The 20839-nt window shown below is 44.8% G+C and overlaps 1 protein-coding gene across 2 annotated transcripts; it reads right to left on the bottom strand.

Annotated features, from left to right (window-relative positions):
• Positions 1-1603: 1603 nt before the first annotated feature.
• On the bottom strand, positions 1604-19885 carry ccdc88b (coiled-coil domain containing 88B). 2 transcript variants are annotated; one of them, XM_076292254.1, is made up of 29 exons: positions 19613-19885; positions 18906-19054; positions 18566-18674; positions 17825-17894; positions 17590-17648; positions 17386-17469; positions 16851-16991; positions 16390-16532; positions 16149-16230; positions 15639-15797; positions 15100-15246; positions 14050-14206; positions 13660-13775; positions 11885-11974; positions 11082-11756; positions 10540-10719; positions 9790-10130; positions 9268-9394; positions 8698-9177; positions 8309-8470; positions 7476-7753; positions 7075-7218; positions 6488-6674; positions 5521-5666; positions 4517-4621; positions 3700-3851; positions 2635-2910; positions 2128-2196; positions 1604-1889 (listed from the first exon to the last, which is right to left on the bottom strand). In XM_076292254.1, the coding sequence occupies exons 1-29, from the start codon at positions 19670-19672 to the stop codon at positions 1855-1857; spliced, it is 4923 nt and encodes a 1640-aa protein (XP_076148369.1). In that variant the 5' UTR covers positions 19673-19885; the 3' UTR covers positions 1604-1854. The 2 variants fall into 2 exon arrangements, with proteins under 2 accessions (XP_076148369.1, XP_076148370.1); XM_076292255.1 differs by lacking the exons at positions 17825-17894; positions 18566-18674; positions 18906-19054; positions 19613-19885 and having other exon boundaries at positions 17577-17648.
• Between the last annotated feature and the right edge of the window lie 954 nt (positions 19886-20839).

Below are 20839 nucleotides of genomic sequence, written 5' to 3' on the forward strand. Positions count from 1 at the left end.
GTTTGTGTTTGTGAGTCTAGAAGTGATTGAGATGAACAGGGAAGGTGTGTGTTTGCGTGTGTGTGTGTGTGTGTGTGTTAGTGCTTGCGTGAGCGGACGCCCCTGAGTGTTTTCCACTCGCACCCACCTCGATTTTGTTTTATTTTATTTTTATTTTGAGTGTTTAATGTATTAAAAGGGCCGGGGTAATGAATTATAATCTTTAATGCAGGGACCGATCGATATCTCCACAAAATAAATCAGCTTTTTACTGAGAGCGTCAAAGCCTTTAATACACTAGGGAGGAGAGGGAGGGATGGAGGGGGTCGAAGGAGGGAGGGGTGGAGGGAGGGAGGGATGGAGGGAGGGGTTGGAAAAAGCAGGGAGAGGGAGGGAGGGAGAGAGAACGAGAGGATGAATGAGAGTGGGTCCTTGTAGGAAATATTTGCAGTCACCCCTTTACAGCTCATGCCCCTAACAACATTCACAATGCACTTATGTGAAAGGTCAAGAGGTCACGTTCTGTCACAGGGGACAAGGGAGAGTGCGATCAACATCCATCACAATTCACAAATGGTGATTTTGTCGAGGACCTTGTATATCAGCCACTGTCGTCCATGGCCACACTTAAATAATTGCCATCACAGATCATCTCAAATCCAAGATGCTATGTTTGGACAAGGCTACCGTACTGTACATCCGCTCAGCTGCAACGTTCAATAGCTCAGCATTTCTTTCAATGACAGAATAATACCGTTGTACTGCTGCCATGACTTGGTCCTTGCTACAGGTCATGGCAGCAGTTTACCACAGCTGTAAGAAACAGTTGAGGAGGACAGGAATATTTTTGCTCTTCCTGCGGAGCCTCACTCCACCAGCATTAGAGAGCCGCACAGCTCTTAATAATTCAGAAACGCTACAGGCGAGGGGATAGAGAGAGGGCAAGGGAATAGGGGATCTTTTCCATGTTCCATTGGTTTTATAAGCTAACATTATTGGCCTACTGAACAGACACTATGCGCGCAAAAGGGAACAATCCGATAAATTATTGAGTGTACTTTTAGTGGACTTCATCATGCTTTGTATTAAAGATTTAGAGGAATTGAAAGTTTTCAGTGTTCAGTGCAAAATATCAGGGGTTTTTTGTCACTGTGCCTGTCCAATGATTGACATGTCCTGATGGTTTACCCTCCGTATATCACACTTTCATAAACAAATGGTTTAGCCGACTGACGTGTTTTGATTGAGGACACACCATGACGGCAGTGTAATTCATTAGATGTATTAGTGCTCCCATTTGTCGCGTCTGAGTTACGATTCACCTGAGGGAGGCTTGTCAAAGCTCCTCTCCCCAAATGTTTTAGCGGCTCCACTCTTCATGAGATTACCACAGTCAAGGCCAAAAAACGTCATTCCAGTTCTCAGAGTCCAGGCCCAAAGCCCCCTTCAGCGGTGCTGTTCAACATAAATACAGAGTGGACACCCTTTCTTGCAAAGACACGGCCATTCTCTAAGTAGTTTGATGGAACAGCCTATTGTCACACTGCCCCTCAATGGTCACATGTAGTAAGTACAGCCCAGCAATTAGGAGCCTAGCAACTATCTTAGCAACCATGACACTCAATCAAATCAAGCCAGTGTATTGCTTTCAAAACATACACGTCATTGTTTTGGGGCCGCAGTACAAAAATGTGTTTATTGATGTAAATACATGCATGATGGAATGCATGTAGGTATATAGTGAATGTAAGGCAAATACCGGTAGTATAAAAAATATATTCAAGTCATTCATGTTAATCCTCTGCTCTGATTTAAACTGACACAAAGGGTGTGTAGGTCAGTGGTGGTTTACTGCCTGCTGCCTGCACATCCACTCTAGTCCGTGGATCTCTCATTGCTTGAAGGGCCATCTGTAAAAGACAGGAGCAGAAGCAGCTTGTTATGGGAGATCTCCTCAGAACTCAGGTTATACATTTCTCCATTTATGTGCATAAAGAGTAGCACAAGAGTATTACCACACCAAGGCCAAGTTTAGAGATTTGAATCACCCAAAACAGAGTGTTTTTCATTCAAAACAGATTTGTTTTTCATTTAAGCACTGCATAAGCCATAATCCATAAAACAACAGTTATGTTTTGTTTCATCCACCTTCCGCTCCTGAAGACAGGCGCTGCCGGTCTGGTGTAAGGTCTCTACTGAGACTGTCCTCACTTTCAGCTAAAACACACACACACACACACACATAGTACGAGTAAATAGCCACATCTACTTAAAATGTTCGGAATTATAAATGTTTTAAATACACCCAAATGGGCTTTAAATGAAACATTATGTACAAGCACAATCTCTTAGTGCCAGATGTACCACCATCATCAGCATAAAAGATCATGCTTTGGATTGTATATGAAATTCAGTTTCACTTCCTACACTTCAGGGAGAATTCAACTCAGGCATGTCGAAACAAATTTTAACATAATGGGCTGTTATGGCTGGATGGTATGAATCCCCTATTATGCTTATGAGTCTATTATTATGCCCAAGCAGCTTCATCCAGTGACTGCCTGGTGTGTCCTAGACCTGGTGCCCCCCTCCCCCTCCCTCCCTGCCTGCCTGTGTTGCTCTCCTCACTCAGGCTGTCCTGGCTGTGTTGCTCACCCTTGCCCTCCTCACTCAGGCTGTCCTGGCTGGGGCTGCTCTCCGCCTCCCACAGGGCCTTCGAGGCGCGCCAGTGGTCGCGGGGGTGGGCGCGCTGGTCCCCGGGGCTGAAGGACTGCGAGACGCTCCCTCCGCGGCCCCCCCTGCCCAGGGCCCAGCCGTGACGCGAGCCCAGCTTGCGGCGGCCCGAGCGCTGACCCGGTTTCGGGGGCTCGTCCGACTCTGCTGACGCGACTCTGCGCAGGGGGGTGGGGGAGCCTGGAGCACTGCGAAGGTCTGAGGTGGGAGAGGTGACATGGTCAAAAAATCAATACATTTGTGTTACAGATATATTTATGAAGACAATAATATTCCCCTTAATTATTGAAAGGCTCAGCTGAAAACAGGGCAAAAGGCAGAGGTCCCCATGACATTTAGAAGGAAATGGTTGAAAAAAAAACACCTGTACACAACAGCACAAACATAAAAACCAGCAAAATGATTTCTTAGAAGAAGGGGAAGAAGAACAAACAGTTCCTGGAAATGGTGACAAACATTCCAAATTCTTGTTAAAGAATATTGAAATTCTTAACATAGCAACATACAGGGCCAGACTAAATGTAATCTAGCCATATACTGTATGTAGTGTATGTTAAGTCCTTCCATACTTAAAATACACCATATAGTAATAAAATGCATTTTCATGATAAATATAAAATATAACGCTGAAGTCCACAACAAATACAATAGAAAAGGTCACCATGACACAGCGCATTTCCACATACACACACTGTCGATGACCTCTTCAAGATATGTTTTCTCTTTCTCTTTCTCTATCAGTGTGAGTGTTTGTGTACATGTATGAGTTGAAAAAACAAACAATAATGTGGTTATTTCCCTCATCTTTCACCACAATGGAAAAGTCTACAGGGGGTGGTGAAGACAGCAATGGGTGATAATGGGTGTGTGTGTGTGTGTGTGTGTGTATCTCTGAATAGGAGATAGAAAAAGTGATGGAAGTGTGTGTGTGTAAGAGAGAGAAAGATAGGTGAAGAGAGAGAGATAAGTGACGAGAGATAGCACTACCTTGCAGCGGAGGTGACGGTGAGTGGTGTATGATGTCGACCGCGTCGGCGAGGTTCTCCACGCTCCCGCAAGCGATAAACTGAGCGCGGCCCTCTCTGCCGACACGCGGCTTTATCAGCTTCTTCATCCGGTCGGCTATCCAGTTACTCTTCCTGCAGGGCATGGGGAGGAGTGAGAGGAAGAGGAGGAAAAGGGAGCGAGAATGGGGGAAAGAATGAGTGTCAGAGTAAAAGAATGGATGACACAAAGAGAGAGGAGGGTAAAGGTGAAGATGGACAGAGTAAGAGAGTGAGAGGAGATGGAAAGAAAAGGTCACAGAGAACGAGGGAATGAAGACGAGTGACAAAAACAGGACTAAAAGGACAAGAGATTTTTGAGAAGGAGAAAAAAGGATGTGACAATGTGAAGGAAAAGGTGAAAGATAATAGGGGAGGTTGAGCCTTGGAAAAGGATGACATTTATAACACACTGTCCATTGTTTATTGCCTTTTAGCAAGTGGCAGAGGACCATGAAGACATTGATCTTTGAAGTAGGAGAAAGTGCTGATTTTTCCTCTTTTCAATATTAAACAAGATTATGTCATTTTGAGATTGACAACCTGCACATCAGTCCTTGGAGTACTCACAGTTCCAGCTGATGAGATTTAAGACAGCGAGCCGATTACAGCAAACAGATGCAAACACAAGAGGACAGGGAGGCAAGAACCAAGAGAGGGAAAGACGCACGGCAAAGGATGGGGGTGAGGTAGGGGTGAGGTGTGGGTGGAGCGGGAGGGGTGAGGGGGTGGAAGACAGGGCTGATGTAAGCTTCACTGACTTGGCCTTGGTCGGGGTGGGCATAGCAGGCTCCAGGACCCGGTACTGGTCCATGATCTTCTCCACCAGCTTCTGTTTCTCACGGCGTAGCTCGTTCAGCTTGTCTCTAGACGCAACAGAGAGGAGGTAGCGCCAGTGAGCATCATGCTGGGATAATGGTTGGGAGAAGTTGTGCTGGTAGGGTGTGCAGAGTATGTGGATGCGTGTGTGACTAAAATAGCCTTTTTTTCTCTTAAGGGAATATGTATGTAGTCTGCATGCAAGTGTTCTCTGTGTTTCAAATGTGTGCATATGAGTTGTGTGTGTGTGTGTGTGTGTGTATATATATAATTTAGTGAGTGCAAATGTATATAGAATATAGTGTACGTACAACTATATAGTATACAGCTGTAAAATGGATATTATCATGTGTTTCTGTACACCCACAGGGTCAACAGTAGGTCACATGTAGGTACAATCTCTCTATCTGTATGTCTCTATTCAAACATAAAAACTTGAAATAAAAGCACTCTCTCTGCTGGCTGTCTATGTGTTCGTCTGTGTGTGTGTGTATGTGTGTGTGTTCTAAGTTCACGTACAGGTACTCTCTCTGCTGGCTGTCTATGTGTTCGTCAGTGTGTATGTGTGTGTGTTCTAAGATCACGTACAGGTACTCTCTCTGCCGGCTGTCTATGTGTTCGTCTGTGTGTGTGTGTGTGTGTGTTCTAAGATCACGTACAGGTACTCTCTCTGCTGGCTGTCTGTGTTTGTCAGCGTGAGTGGCTGTGCGTGTGTGTGTGTGTGTGATATCTATATCTATATATATATATATATATATATATATATATATATATATATATACTGTATGTGCGTGTGTGTGTGTGATATCTATATATATATATATATATATATATATATATATATATATATATATACTGTATGTGCGTGTGTGTGTGTGATATCTATATATATATATATATATAAATATACTGTATGTGTGTGTGTGTGCGCTCTGAGATCACGTACTGGTACTCTCTCTGTTGCGTGTGGTGCTCCTCTCGGTTCTCGAGGCTCCGCTCCATTAGAGTCCTGTTCTCCCGAGACAGACTCTGGTTCTGGTCCACCAGGTGCCGGTTCTCTTCCTCCATGTTCCCTTTCAGCTGCGTTAGAAGCTGCATCACACACACACACACACACACACAAACACACACACACGAAAGAAGGGTTCATAAGAAACAGATACCACATGCACACACTCTCTCTCTCACACACACGCTCACCTGACTACTAAAAATGAAGTGTATTTATCAGAGACCACTTAATTGATCTCTGACTATGTGTTGCTCTTAATGGGGGTTTGGGAGACTGCACATGCACATGAGATATCAAGATGATGTAATTTTTCATTGAAATGCTCCAAAACGTTAATCACCAGAGGGGTACACTTAATTGGAATTGCAAAGCACCTGACCACACAGTCACAAAGGAGCAAGGCAATCAATATTCCACACGCTTTATCTTTTCCTCTCCTAATATGCCATTTCTAACTTCAACAGAGGGTTTATTAAGTTCAGACTGAGCCTATTATTTTCACACGAACTGATGTTTACTGAAGAATCTTCTGTGAAAATGCCCTTTGATTTCTGCGGCGGGCGAGCTCTCTCCAGCTCTCCTCCAGGAGACAGTTGCTTTGCATTTCGTGTTTGTTTCCATGCACCCAAAGCCACCCTGCGGTCACTAGGCAACAGCTGATAGGGAATCTCTTATGAAAAGGAGCCCATTTGGCAAGTGTGTGCATGAATGTGTGAGTGTGTGTGTGTGTTTGTGTGTGTGTGTGTGTGTGTGTGTGTGTGTGTGTGTGTGTGTGACTGAAATGTTCTCAGAATGCTGATGAGAACCCCTCACCTCCTGCCTCCCTATCTATCTCTCTCTCACACACACACACACACACACACACACACACACACACACACACACACACACGCCTACAGACCTGGTACTGGCTCTGCAGGCGGGCGTAGTTGAGGTCCAGGTTCTGGTTCTGCTCCTTGAGTGTGCTGAGCTCCCCTTCCAGGCGGGTGCGCTCCAACTGGGCCGAGTTCAGCTCCGCCCGCACAACCGAGCCCTGGGCCAGCAGCTCCGACTGCACCTGAACCCACTCCCTCTGCAGGGCCTGGAACCTGACAAAGGACAGGGACGGCGGGAAGGAGTGAATGGATGGATGGATGGATGGATGGATAGAGATTAATGGAGGGATGCACACATGTGAGAGATTAAACGCTTGATTGGCAGGCTAGATGAAGGGAGGGAGGAGTGGGAGTGGATACAAGCGGGATGGAAAGATGATCATGGGATTGACATGGATGGATGGATGGATGGATGGATGGATGCATTGATTCAGGTGAGGGAAAAGAAAGAAGAGGAGCATAAAGATGTGATGAAGCGGATAATAGGAAGAGGAGGATGAGGCAGATAATGGGATTGACAATATGTTTTTTCGCCCCTGTTCATCCTCTGCTGTAATGTGGCAGTGCCACTCCCGGTCCCAGCCGACTCGTGGCTGTGTCTGTCTCTTCTGACCTGTCAATGTCCGCTCGGAGTCTCTCCAGCTCCCTCTCTCTCTCCATCTGCTCCTGGGCGCTCCTCTCCATCCTCTCCCGCTCCGCCTGGACGGCCTCCTCTCCGCGCTCCAGCTGGCTCTTGCGCTCCAGCAGCTCCTGATATCTGGGGAATAAAAGCACGCAGGTGTCTCATCACGTTAGCGCCCCTTCTCCTTCTTCCGGAGACCAGCTTTTAACAGGATGTGATTATCCAGATGGGAACAGGCTATGCATGTTTACTGCTAATCATACAAGCTAGTTGTCAAACAGGGAAAAAGCAGATGCTCGCCGCAAGCTTAAAAAGAGTAATCAGGGGCATTATGCACATTTTCCTGAGTCTCTGAGCGCATCAGATATAGCTCCCGACAGGTTTGTCCTTACCTTGCTTCCAGTTCTTTGAACTGGGCCTCCTGGGTGCGGCTGCTGCTTTTTAATTGGCTGTGCTTGGCCAGGAGCTCCTCCAGCTCCACCTCCTGACGTTGCTGCAGAGCTGTCAATCTCTCGTGGTCCCGCCTCAGAGACTCCAACTGCAGCGAGCACTCCGCCTTCTCCTTCACCCACACCTTGGACTCCGCCTCCAGGGCAGCGCAGCGGGCCTCAGTCTCGCTGCAGCGGGTCATCACTGAGGCATGCTGGGTACTCAGCGTCGCCTGCTCCACCTAAACAGTTCAAACAACAGGGTCAACCACAGGTGACCATCAGTTTTAGTTACTGCATCTTCGTATTTCAAGCAGCATCAAAGGCTGTTGGGTGAAAACTAGCACTATCTAACGACAGAAAAGAACCGCAAAAACTTTGCAAGCAAGAACAGATGGCACTGATAAAAGACTTGGTAAAGTGCTAACTCATGCCTTTTGGCTATATAGTGGGGGATGATGTGCTGTGAGCTTCTTTTTTTTACAAACTGCATAGCACATATTCTAGACAGCTAATTGGCTGCCCTCTTCACATAGGTATAGCAACAAATGATTAAGATGATACCAGTTGTAGTTGCCTCTAAAATATGCCTAACAATACAGTTGGCAAATTGCTACATGCTGTCTGTTAAAGGCCTACAACATGGTTTTGCTGAAATCTTCTGCATCTGCAGTCAGAGGTACAGTTCAATGAATTTAAATGCCTGCGCTGCTAGCTTGCCATAAGTGCCTTCAATGACTGTACTGAGTGTATAAGGAATGTCATAAGGTGTTGGAACTCTGCATAAAGCTTCACACCTGCAGTTTGGTGTTGAGGGCCTGTAGGTTGGCACAGTTCTCCTGCAGGGAGATGGAGTGGCGCTGCAAGGTGTCCAGCTGCTCCCTTAACCCAGTGCAGGTCAACTGACACTGGGACAGCTGGGCCTGCAGGGCCTCCCGCTCCTTCTGAAGAGAGGCATTCTGGGAAGGGTTAGAGACTGAAGGTCAGAGAGGACTACATATTAGGATGTCATTCTATAAATGGCACAAAAGAGGGAAAAAGTGAGTTTCTTTTTGGTGCTTTCTTTAGCTGTACACCAAACTCATTGTTGCTGTGATGCTGTCATTATAACTACTGACGTTTCATGACGAAAGTGTGCACTCTGATGTAGCTGATGTTTAGAGTTAACATGTATGCACAAGCACACCTCTCTCTCCACATCGATCAGCCTCTCGTTGTGCTCGGCGCTGGACGGGCTGTGGTCTCTGGACAGTCTGCCCCCCGTCAGCTCAACCTCTCTGGAGGTCTGAGGGCCCACCGCAGGGACCTCCAAACTGGGCTGCCCGCTCTGCAGTGAGACATGCTGGGCCGCCCCGGGTGGCGAGGTCTGGGTGTCTGGTTCGGTGGCTTGCGTCACCTTGGCACTTGGCTCTGGTTCCACCACAGGCTGCTGCTGCTCGGGCTGTTTCTGGGCTGAGGCGATGGCCAGTTTGAGATCAGCGTCCGACTGCTCCAGCTTCTGGGTCAGCTCCGCCGCCTGATTGGTAATCTCAGCCGCCCGATTGGTCAGCTCTGCTACCTGACTGGTTAACTCTGCCACCTGATTGGTTAGCTCCACCACCTGATTAGTCAGCTCCGCCGCCTGATTGGTCAGCTCCTGAGAGCGAATCTTCTCATTGGCCAGCTCCTGTGTTGGGAAATAAAAGGAAATTTTTCTCGGCAGCTTGCAAAACGACACACAGCACACAACCCCGCTTGAGCTCTTTATACCACGGACCTGAGTGAGGGTGCCGATTTGGGTTCTCCCCTCTGTGTTCTGAACTGTAAGGCTCTGAATTTCCCGCTCAAGATCCTGCAGTTTGGAGCTGAGCTCTTTTAGATGTGAAATCTCCTGGCAAGCCCGCCTTTACAGAGAGAAAGAGAGGGAGGGAAAGAAAGTGTGTGAGAGACAGATGGGGAGTCAGGACATGACTTACAAATGGCCTCATGTCAAGGTCTAAAGAAACAAAGGCCCTGTTAAATAGCATTACAATGTGTAGGACTGCAAACTGGGCTATTTTCAAAATTGGTTGCGCCACCATTAAAAAGACAAATGATTCACGCCTCCCGTGGACCAACCAACAGCGCAATCAATGAAAGTTGAAAAAATACAGTTCTAATCCCCCAAAAGTGCTGTAACAGACAAATTTAAAATTCCACGTCCTAAAAAACCTATTCCCTTGTTATGCTGTTGTTTATTTTATTCGATTTGAATGTTTATGTGTCTCTGGTGTGCCACTGTGCAGCGCTGGCCCCAGACCTGTGCTCTGCCTCCAGGCTGCAGGCGCGCTTGTTGCTGTGCTCCAGGGCGGAGGTGGTGCTCTCCAGCTGCTGGCGGAGACGCGTGGCCTCGCGCTCCCGCTGACGCTGCTCGCGCCGCTGGCCGTCCAGCTGGCCCTGGAGGGTCTCCTTCTCCGTCTCCAGCCGCGACGCCTCCAGCAGCGCCTGGTCGCGCGCGCGCGCCGACGACTCGGCCTCCAGGCCGGACTCGCGCAGCTCGGCCTCCAGCTCCTCCTCGCGACGCCGCGCCGACTCCAGGCCGCGGGACAGCCGCTCCAGCTCCGCCTTCTGCGTCTGATTGGTCAGCTCCAGCTGGTCACTCTGTGAGGTTCGTGATCAGGTCACAAGCAGTTAAGCCATAAAAAAAAATGTCATCTGATACAACCTTCCTGACCAAACAGAGTGTAATTGGACCTCAAACTAAACACTGTAAAATAGAATATCAATAATTCATACATAGTCACAGCAGTGGCTTCACAAAGATGGCCTTCACAGAAATAGGTACAGAAACTAAAAAATCACTTTTCATTCAGCTAGGTAATTGCCCTGGGAATCACATTTACTAATTATTAATTATTAATTTTATTACTAATTTTATTACTTAATTATTAATTTTATTACTAATAATTAATATTAATATAACATAAAACTTTGATAAGTGTCTGTTTGTAAGTATTATCGGAGTGATGAGCTGTGATAAGTGAAGCGCTGTGGCGTGTTCCGGTCCCACCTTGCGCGCCGCAGCCCTGAGCGTCTCCAGCGTGGCCCTCAGGGCCTCCCTCTCCCTCTCCAGCACCGCCCGCTCGCCCTCCAGCTGTGCGATCACCGCCGCCTCCAACTTTTGCACCTCCACCTGGCTGCGCAGCCGTGTCAGCTCTTCCTCCATCTGCAGCGACTCGCTCTGCAGGGCCTGTGGCAGGGGTCAAGAGGTCAAACGGGGAAAACCGGTAACAGAGTCTGCTGTTGGCTGAGCCGCGTCAGGGCTGCAAAACCACCCACTCGACCTACTCCGTCTATTCTTCTCACAACCGGCAGTAACTGTTTGACTGACATGTAATGACATATCATGCTGGGTGGTTCTGTGATGGACTGGTGGATAGCAATTTGCCAATAAAAGGCGCTCTGACAGGTTTCACATAGAGAACAATCTTCCCTAAGACTCAGTTCAGAAGACCTCTATAACACTCAAGTCAGCTCTTTATTTGGTTAACACTGCAGCCCCAGTCTATCTGTGAATTTCTTATTTTGATTGACACGTAACTGGCATACTACCTCCATTTGTTTCCTGGTGTCAGTCAGCATCTCTGCCGACTTCCGCAGCCTCTGAGTCTGGGCTTCAAGGACCACCAGCCGCTGTTCAGCCTCCCAGGCCTTCTTGCTCTGCTCCCCCAGCTTGGTGCGCAGGTCTTGGGCTATGGCCGCCTGCCGATCAGCCTCTTCCTGGGCCTCCTGGAGCTGGGCAGTGAGTTGGCTGGTGTTGATACTTAGTACGGGATCCACTTCTTTCTTCTCTTCATCTGTCCTCTCTAGATTGGGTGCTTTGTCTTCCGTCTTGTTTTCTTCTTCCTCCCTCGTTTCCTTTGGGGAGACGGGCGCTTTCTCTTTTTCTCTTTCCATCTCCTTCTCCCCTTCAGCTTCGCCTCTGTCTTTAGTTTTGACTTCCATCACCCCTTTGTCATCCTTCCTTTCTTTCTGGTCAAAGACCTCTTCCCCCTCTCCATCCTCTCTCTTCACTCTGATTATGTCATTCCCTCTTTTCTCTTCATCCACCCTGAGTTTCTCCTCTTTTCTCGTATCCTTTCCCTCCCCCTCTCCTCTCGGAGTGCCTCTCGTCTCCCTCTTCGGAGACTCTCCCTTCTCGTCTTCGGCATCGATAAGCTCATGTTTTGTCTTCAGTTGTTCAAGAGACTTTTTCAGGCTGGCGTTTTCGTTCTTCATGTTCTGAAACTGAGAGATAAAACATTGGTTGCGTGAACTGCTGGGAATAACATGGCAGGCTCCTCTGGGGGATAGTTCTGTCTTTCTTCCGCTTGTTTGAACTCGTGTTGTTGTTTTGTCAGCCCGCTCCATCTCACCTCTCTCAGGGTGCTCTGATGTTCCTCTTCCAGGCAACGCAGTCGATCCATCTGCCTCTGAAGCTCCTCCCTCATATCCTCGCCAGTGTCCTACAGCATTCAAAAGCAATAATCTCATCACGTTGATAAGCCCAAAATGCAATATGTTTGTAGACATAACCAGTTTAAGGCGCTGGCTTGTAGGAACTGTCACAATATCATTTGAGTTTGTCCTCAGGATATGAATTATAGCTCTCTTCAGAGAAATCAACATGGGAAGGAAGACACAGGAGACATAAAGAAAGGACTGATTTTTTTGTTAATAAGGGCAATAAATACTTTCAAATTCTATTAACTCATAATGTGCTGTCAACCATTAATTTAGGCGATTATTAAATTAAGTTTTTAACAACCTTTTTAAATTGCAGTAATAACTTTGCCCTGGAGCATGGGGAAAATGAAATTGCCAATGGTTTAAGGTAAGACAAAGATGCATAATAAAGAGCCTGAGGTGAACTGAGGAGACGAAACTGTGATGTTGACTATAAATCAGGTTCTTACACAATACGCTGAAGATACTATTCGTTTTTGCATTGACAATGACAGTGATCAGCGATCCCTGACAAAAGCATCCAAAAGAGTATTTAACTTACCCCACTCATACAGCATATTGAAAGTGTTGCCATGACAAACAATATTATATTTTGCTTTTCCAATCACACGTCAGATTTTTAGGTTTTGATATATAGTATGGTTTGATGCAAAAGCCACAAAAAGCTGCTGAGCTAAAATATCTCAACATGCTTTCTGACACAGTGTAACCAGAGTACCTGCTCTATTGTTCCTCCTTCAATTTCTTTGAGGTAAAACATTCCAATTTACATTTGATAATATAACAACAAATGACTTCTTATATGAAATGTTGATACAGTGATATCTACATACCAATACAATGACAATACTCTATACAATCATCAACATTACTCTGCTCACTGTCTATCGCAACCTATGTTGATTATGTGAGGAGTCCAAACAGTAACCTTTGGGGTCACGTCCACGTCTTTCAGTAAAGGCACAGTGAAGACATGCTTTTCACAAGACGAGGATTACAGCAAACATTTCCCCACAGCCAGCCTTGATGAAATGCATTCAGTTCTGACCGCACTGGCAATCACTTCAGCCAGTGCTCACGGAAACCTGCGGTTTGAGTGACCACGCCTTCTCTCTCTCCAGTGCTAAGTACCCACTACATAGTGCTCTAAATTATAACAATTTTGTTTGTGAGGGAGCAGTATTCCATTCAGAGGAAAGTATCCCCTTCCTCACTCAATATGTCTGGATGTAGACTACTATAACTGACTAGCATTACGATAATTTCTTGGAAATAACTCCTCTTATTGATTGAAAGGAGAAGGAACAATGTCTTTGATAAAAAAAAAGATCTTCACAGAGTAGACAGTATGTTTTACATTGTGACAGCATATTGAAGCTATATCACCAGAAGAGTTATACAATAGCCTTCGTAACCTTGGTAATTTGCCGCCTAGTCCTCAGATAGTCTTCAGATATTTTGATCATCTCTGATGAATATTTAAACATGTCCCCACATGCTCTAAGCATCATCCACTTTGATCTCTCCACAACAAAAGTCTCTGGGAGCACAACATTCTCTCTTCCTCAGTCTACAAATCTACGCTGTCCGTCCGCACTGCAGGGCCAGGAAGCCCTTCCTATGTTCCCTCTCTGACCTCTCCCTTTGCTTGCTCTACAGTAGCAGTGACCTCTGGTGCCCTGACCTCTCGCTCGGCCTGCAGCAGCTCCAGCCGCCTCCGCAGTTCGGCGTTCTCGTTCTCGGCTCCCAGGAGTCGCAGGCTGGAGGCCTCGTCCACCTCCACACTCAACGGCTTCAGATCTGGAAGAAAGAGCAAGAGGCACAGAGATGGCGCAGGGGGCAAAGAGACAAGAGGCGGGGGCCGCAGGGCAGACTGTGAGAGACAGCTGTTGATTAAGAGTTAAGACGGGTCACAAAATAACATGTCTCTTTCCATTTTGAATGGAATGCGTACCCCATCTGTTCAGCTTTTCAATGGAAATTGCTGGGCACACTTCTGCATCTGGCTACAGTGACAGCTTTAACACTCGGTCAAAAACAGCTTGTGGAAGAGAAAAAGCTGTGTGATGCTGACCTTGCTCTGGAGCCTGATCTTCATCAGACTCCACCTCTGATTGGTGGAAATGATGAGTGACAACATGACTATGCTTTAGCGCCGACTTCAGTTCCGACTGCAGGCTCATGTTTATTTCTAAGAGCTCGTCAACCCTCTGTCTCTCTGTGTCTCGCTCCTAGGATTATAAACAGACACCACACACATTCACACACACACACACATAAAAACACAAACACACACAGACACACACAAATAAACATGTGTTGGTGTTGGAGTTGGCAGGCTCTGAATGCGTTTTAACACTGTCCCTCATTTCTTTTTAGATAAATTTGGATTGGAAAAAAATATTTATGTCATATACTTTTACACATCTGCATCCATTCATTTCCATTAATTAATTCATAATGTTCACTCAATTAGTTGCAGCTGGGTTGTACTGAGAGACAAACCTCCCATAAAATCTGCCTCCCAAATGATGATGCAGACCAAGCTTTACAACTTGCAGTACATTTTCCAGGTCCATATTTTTCCTCATGTACATACATACATACATACATACATACAGTATTACTTCATGTTGCTCACTCTCATTCAACCATAAAACCAAACCCCAATACCCCAATTAGATTTCATAACAACATGTACTAATATAGAAATCCCACAGGCACAGAGGACACTTTGCATAAATGGGGCTGGGTATCACTAATATATTGTAATGAATCTTGTTTCACTTGGTTTGATATGTAACTGATAACTATCTATGCATGTGGGCAATAACTCCCTAGTTTCGCTCTTATATCCTTTGTCTAAATTGTAAGCGAAACTTGTGGAGGATTAAGGCTGTATTTTAAATCCACTGTGACAGAAACTGAAAGCTGACTCCCCCATACTAAGATGACTTCCTCTGTGACATCACCTATGTTTCCTGTGTTCTTCAAATACCTCCGAGGAACAGAGCAAACGCCAGAGCCACTGAGCCACAAGGCTCTAGGTATAAAGCAATAAAATTATACACTGCTGTATCTGTGCACGGTGCTACTGTATGCTATATCTGTGCACAGTATTTACCCCTTCAAGATCCATCAGCTTCTGCCGGAGCAAAAAATTGTCCCTCTCAAGCTCCCGTAGAGCAGAGCATCGTGCCCGGGCATCAGCCAGCTGCTCCTCCAGCAAAGCCTTGTTCTCCTGCAGGGAGGTGCAATACTGCTGCTGCTCCTGCAATGGCACAGACACACTGAATCAAGTCCCACTGAGTAGAGGAGGTGGTCCAGAACACATGTCCGACCACCAATGTCAATCTTCGGTAGTCTTTTTATGTAATACATTCTGTGTATTCCATCCTATAGTAAATTAAAACACACCCATTGTTCTGTTGGTGAAGAATCTTCATATTGCACAACTAATGGCACTTATACATATATTATCACACAGATCAAGCAAAACATCGAGCAAAACATTTCTTGCATTGTGTTTTACTTGAAATGCAACTCCTCATATTGATTCACAACATGTTTATTCACTATTCAGAAAATCATTACAGTTCACGTAACCCTCCCTGTAAAGTCATGGGTGAGCTGCATTAATCTGGTGACCCCCTGCCCTCTGACCTTCAGCTGTGTGCGGCAGAGGTCGAGGCTGCGCAGTCGGTGTGTGCAGGACTTCAGCTCCGCCTGTAGCTGCTCAGCCTTGGCGGCTCGGTCCCGTAGACAGTCCAGCTCATCACGGAGGCCTCGGCTCACGCGCGACTCCCCCTGCAAGGTCCGGTTCTGAACACATACACGCACACAGACAAGATGTATTACATGAATCACACACTAAGATCCGGTTCTGAACACATACACGCACACAGACAAGATGTATTACATGAATCACACACTAAGATCCGGTTCTGAACACATACACACACAAGATGTATTACATGAATCACACACTAAGTTAGAGGACACACAAAAACGATAGAGGCACTCTGCAATGCTTCATTCTCTGTTCTATCATTAACGCATATAACTTAATTATAGCCGTTGACAATGTGCATTATTTCTTTTTTCCAAAACAGCTTATGAAAAGGTTATTGTAAGACAACTAAACAAATGGAGCCCTGAGTCTAATTAAATTACCTCTTGCTGTAGTTTCTTCAGTTCCCCCTCCAGAGTTTGAATCTCCAGCTTATAGTCCAGTAATTGATCGCCTTTGTCTTCCCTGCAAGGTACATTGACACTTGAATAATTACATTCTATAGTCTTTAATTATGATTAAGTATTATAATAATCTCTGACAAAATAATACTATTCATCACTACATTGTACAGCTTCACACACACACACACACACACACACACACACACACATTCACACTCACAGCTCCTGTTTAAGGCGCCGCAGCTTGGCCTTGCAGTCAGCCAGCTGCACATTGAGTCCTTCTGGTGGGCCGTCTCCAAAGCCAGTAGGGGGCGCCGAATGTGACTGAGAGGATTCACGCTCCTGACACAACTCTGCAATCCTCTGAGAGAGAGAAAGAGAGAGAGAGAGAGAGAGAAAGAGAGAGAACACAATTAGAGTGGGTATATGTGTATTACCATAAATACCAGTGCATACTACAGAGTGCTGACCTGTATCTGTAGTACCAGACCACACAGAACTGATCTCTATATTAAGCCTATGTGCAAAGCTCTATTGATACAAGATATAGACTACAAGTAACATGTAAAATCCTGTTAGAGGCTTTGATGGAAAAAAACAGTACCACACCATCATATTGTTTTACATTATCTTGTTACTATTGAGCTTTGGGCTCTGTGAAGCTCCCCAGTGCTTGTTTACCTCCAGTTGGGTGTCCCTCTGAGAAAGCAGGCCCTGGATCTGTTTGGCCATGATGCTGAAGAGGCTCTGGATCTCCTCTATCTGCAGCCCACACAGCTCAGCATACTGCAGTGGCAGCACTGCACGCGGGTCCTGGGTCACCTGCAAACCAAACCAAACTGGCGTTAAAATCACATTAGGGACATTGGGCCTTTTCATGTCAAATGTAGTAGTGGCATCATCAACGTACATACATATGGTCGCAGCATCTGTTTTAATGACTAGCCAACTAGACATTTTGCTATTCAACAGACTAACATATAATTTAAATTCAACAGAAAACACAAACTACTTGTCATGTCGTGTATTCATGTCCTGTCATGTCATTGCTTTGGAGCTATCTAACATACCATTACACTGATATATAAGCTGGATTTGAGTTGCAGTAGGATGCCATTTTTTTCAGCATAAGAAAAATCTATTTTCATAATTAAATAACTAGAAAACCAACAAGCCGTATATTTCTCAATGTAAATCCATAGACTGTAGTCCTGACCTCCTGAATGCACATAGCGATAGCTGTCTGAGTTTCAATGTCCAATGCCTGAATTTGCTGGATGAAGGTTTCTTTCCTCTCACACTGCAGGGCAGATAATACATTGATGTCATGCGCAGAGAGAAAACAAATAACAGACAAAAGTGATTTAAGTTCCTTAAATGTACATATGGTGCATGAGTGAGGAATACATCAGATCTGAACCTGCACAGCGCAGCCAAGTAACAGCAGAAGCAATCTCCTCAGTTCCTCCACAGCCCCCTCTAACAGTAGGAAAACACACAAACATTATTAACATTGAGTTAAGGTATAGGTTCTGTTGTGTTCTATATTGCTTTTTACATCTAGTCTGTGCTATTACACAGGCCTTACATACAGTGGCAGTAAGTGTTACAGTTGAAACTGACCAGATAACTGACAGGGTAGAAGCATAGGCTACCTGTGAGAGGATCTCGTCCTAAAATGGCAATATTTGGAAGGGGCATCAGAATCAATTGCTGTAGATTCTCCTGAGGAGAGGCAGACAGATTTTCCGATTGTAACCTGCTGGTACTGACACACTGTACATACACAAATCCAGGTTTGGAGTAATATTACAGGTGACACACTGGTGATGTGACTGTAGTTCCACCATGAACAAAGTAATGTGGAAATGGAAGTGTACATGGAATACACATACAGGTGTATGTTCATGTAACTTGAGCATACAAGGCATTGAATGACCGTGTGTTGTTTTCAGCCTAATAAACATCACTTTTAACTGTGATAAATGCAACCAAACGCCTGCCAACGCGGAAGTTCAAAAGAAGAAGTGAAACCACAAAAACGACCAGTTAGCAACCATGAATAACAGTAGTTCTGTGTACTCAGCAGGCAACACAAACATTCCTATTTACAAGTGCTAACTACAAATGCTGCTATACACATCTTTTATATATTTAAATACACAGCTTTTATATATTTAAATACACAGCTTTTATATATTTAAATACACAAATGTGAGCTATGCATTTAATGTTCCATTCAGTCATATAGGGGACACCCAACTTTTAATTTGTGGGAATCTTTGTTACAATGCAACCTTTTTGTTTACATTAGGCTAATCATCACATTAGACCAGCTTAATATACCCTATAAGCCCCCTAATCTGACAGCCACGCCATTCCTCCCTGTGCCTCACCTGGTAGTAGGAGCGCAAGTGCCGGTTTAGGACAGAGAAATTTTGCACTCTCAGAATCTTGTCCTCATTCACGTTGCGGTAGATCTGTTCGACTTTTGGATTTGGGTCACTATAACAGGATATTTGCCATGAGTAAATGTTTGGTTTTGGGGTGCAGATGTCCCACAAATATATAAAGCCACATTGTTCCATTGCTCATTTCAAAGAGGTCATTGTTTTATTACAATTGCTGTATAAAATATAGACCTACATAAAGCCTTTTTAAAAAGAGAAAACTTATGCTAATGGCCTGTGTTTTAAACTTTTCATATTTTCAAATAGGGCCTATTTTCTGACTTACATGATCCTCATGACTTCATTGAGATATATTCCATTTGTGAGTCTTTTATATATTTTCAGTACATTCTGGGAGATAGAGTTCACTTCCATGTACTGGTGGGCTGAGGGGTTAGTCATTTCCCCACCCACCACATCTTCAAAGAGACGCACCTGGGAGAAACAGTGTTTTATAACATTTTAATAATATAATGAAAAATATAACTCCACATTTAGGCCATAATGCCACTTTGACAGTTCCATACCCAATATTAAAACACAAGACACAGGTGAAAGAAGGCATCTGCCTAAATATAACCAAAGACTGGCTGTTAGTCTCTTTTAAAAACACCTAACAGTTGCCATGGCTTAGTGGGAAGGAAGCAAAAAATATTTGAAGCCGGGAAAAGCAGAAGTTCTGTCAGAGGGTCTGGTATGGTTAACCCGTTTCTATAACTAATAACATGCCAACTCATGCATAAACCCCCTCCTTTTCCGCGGTATGGAAAGTACTACACATCCTTCACCGATCAATACTAATTCCACTCAAGAAGACATCTGAAAGTAGGTAACTCTGGATGTTACATCTCTGAGGAATGATAAAACAGTAGCGAACTACATTATTGGTGGAGGTTAACTTAACTTAACCTGTAGGCTACTGGTTGTAAATTAGGTCAAATGCCGTATGGCCTATATAACAGACATGTTTTTTAGTTTTTTTTCACTACATACCCACGTTACCAATGCACTTTCCATAAAGTCGTCTAACGTTTCCGTGAAATTTGCGTCCATCTTCGTGCCGCGGGTTTCTTTTAGTAAAAATAGTCTTAAATAAATTAGGCCTACCCGAACTCTGTTATCGACATACTGTCATAAATGACAGTGAACGATCTATTTGTTCATTGTTAAAATAAATACAAAACATTTTATATCGTTAAACATATCTACATTACTCGCTGTCGCTCTTCCTCTGTCATACTGAGTCACCGAGAACTTTGAAGGCCACACCGGAATTTCAAAGTGTATTGCATCAATTCTGTTCCTGCAGAGCTGACTTAGGTCAGCATCACACCCACAGGCATGTGTTTCCTCACACACAACACCACATGCATTGGCTGACCCACGAGATAGAAGGGAAACAAAGCATTTTTTCAAAAAGGCTAATTATTGTGAAAAAGTCACCTGTCTATCATAAATAAAGACTGTGTTAAAGCAAAGCAGAGTTATCAAAACTTTTCCATTGACAAGACTATTCTCAGCAATGTACCGCCATCTGGAGGCGATGGCACAACAGCTCAACATGGACTTTGAAGAATTTGTCTGTTTTCTAGAATGGGCTAAAACTCACGTTTCTCATCTCAGTTTTGTATGCATATATTTTTTTAAATATTCTAGTTCACTTTGAGAGGGTCTCTCATGTCAACTGCTGAATGACAAAAAAGAAATACAGACTAAATACCCCAAACCCTATTGCCTATTGCAGCCCAATTTCATTTGGCCTATAGGCCTCTGTGAGGCCCCAATGTATTCTCCTATAGCTATTTATAAGCCATTTGTGTATTAGTGCTCTATCAGCAGTTTGGGCATTAGCTCCATCAACAGGATAATGAGATTTCATAAGGTGTTAGCATAGAGGACGTAGGTCTGTCCGACTAAGCCCTCAGCATTGTGACCTCAATGATAACCCTCCCATCGGCTATTGTTTTCATCCCTGTGTCCGCCATCTGATAATTAGGTGTGTTGTATGTGTACTCACCTGATCTTAAAACTGCACCTGAGTCTGAGGTGAAATGTTACGGGAAAATGACACCAGACTACAAAACTGTTAAAAACTCTAAAGTATTTATTCACTCCATGCACTTCTCTCAATTTCTTTCCAATTCTTTTAGTTTTTGTACAATCTTTTTTTTTACTGTTGGTTACACAGCAATGCAAAGAGAGCAGAGGCCAACTACAAGA

Source organism: Alosa pseudoharengus, unplaced genomic scaffold (genome assembly GCF_046254945.1).
Source record: "Alosa pseudoharengus isolate Yale_2024_CS ecotype anadromous, Long Island Sound unplaced genomic scaffold, YU_APseudo_1.1 YU_APseudo_1.1_scf_19, whole genome shotgun sequence".
Lineage (NCBI taxonomy): Eukaryota > Metazoa > Chordata > Actinopteri > Clupeiformes > Clupeidae > Alosa > Alosa pseudoharengus.

Excerpts from the sequence above, each read along its gene's own strand:
- ccdc88b (XM_076292254.1), bottom strand. The coding sequence starts at position 19,672 with ATGGACGCAAATTTCACGGAAACGTTAGACGACTTTATGGAAAGTGCA. Across the intron at positions 14,207-15,099 it reads AGCTGATGGATCTTGAAGGG|GAGCGAGACACAGAGAGACA; the intron begins GTAAATACTGTG and ends TTATAATCCTAG. Across the intron at positions 10,131-10,539 it reads TCAGGGCTGCGGCGCGCAAG|AGTGACCAGCTGGAGCTGAC; the intron begins GTGGGACCGGAA and ends CGAACCTCACAG.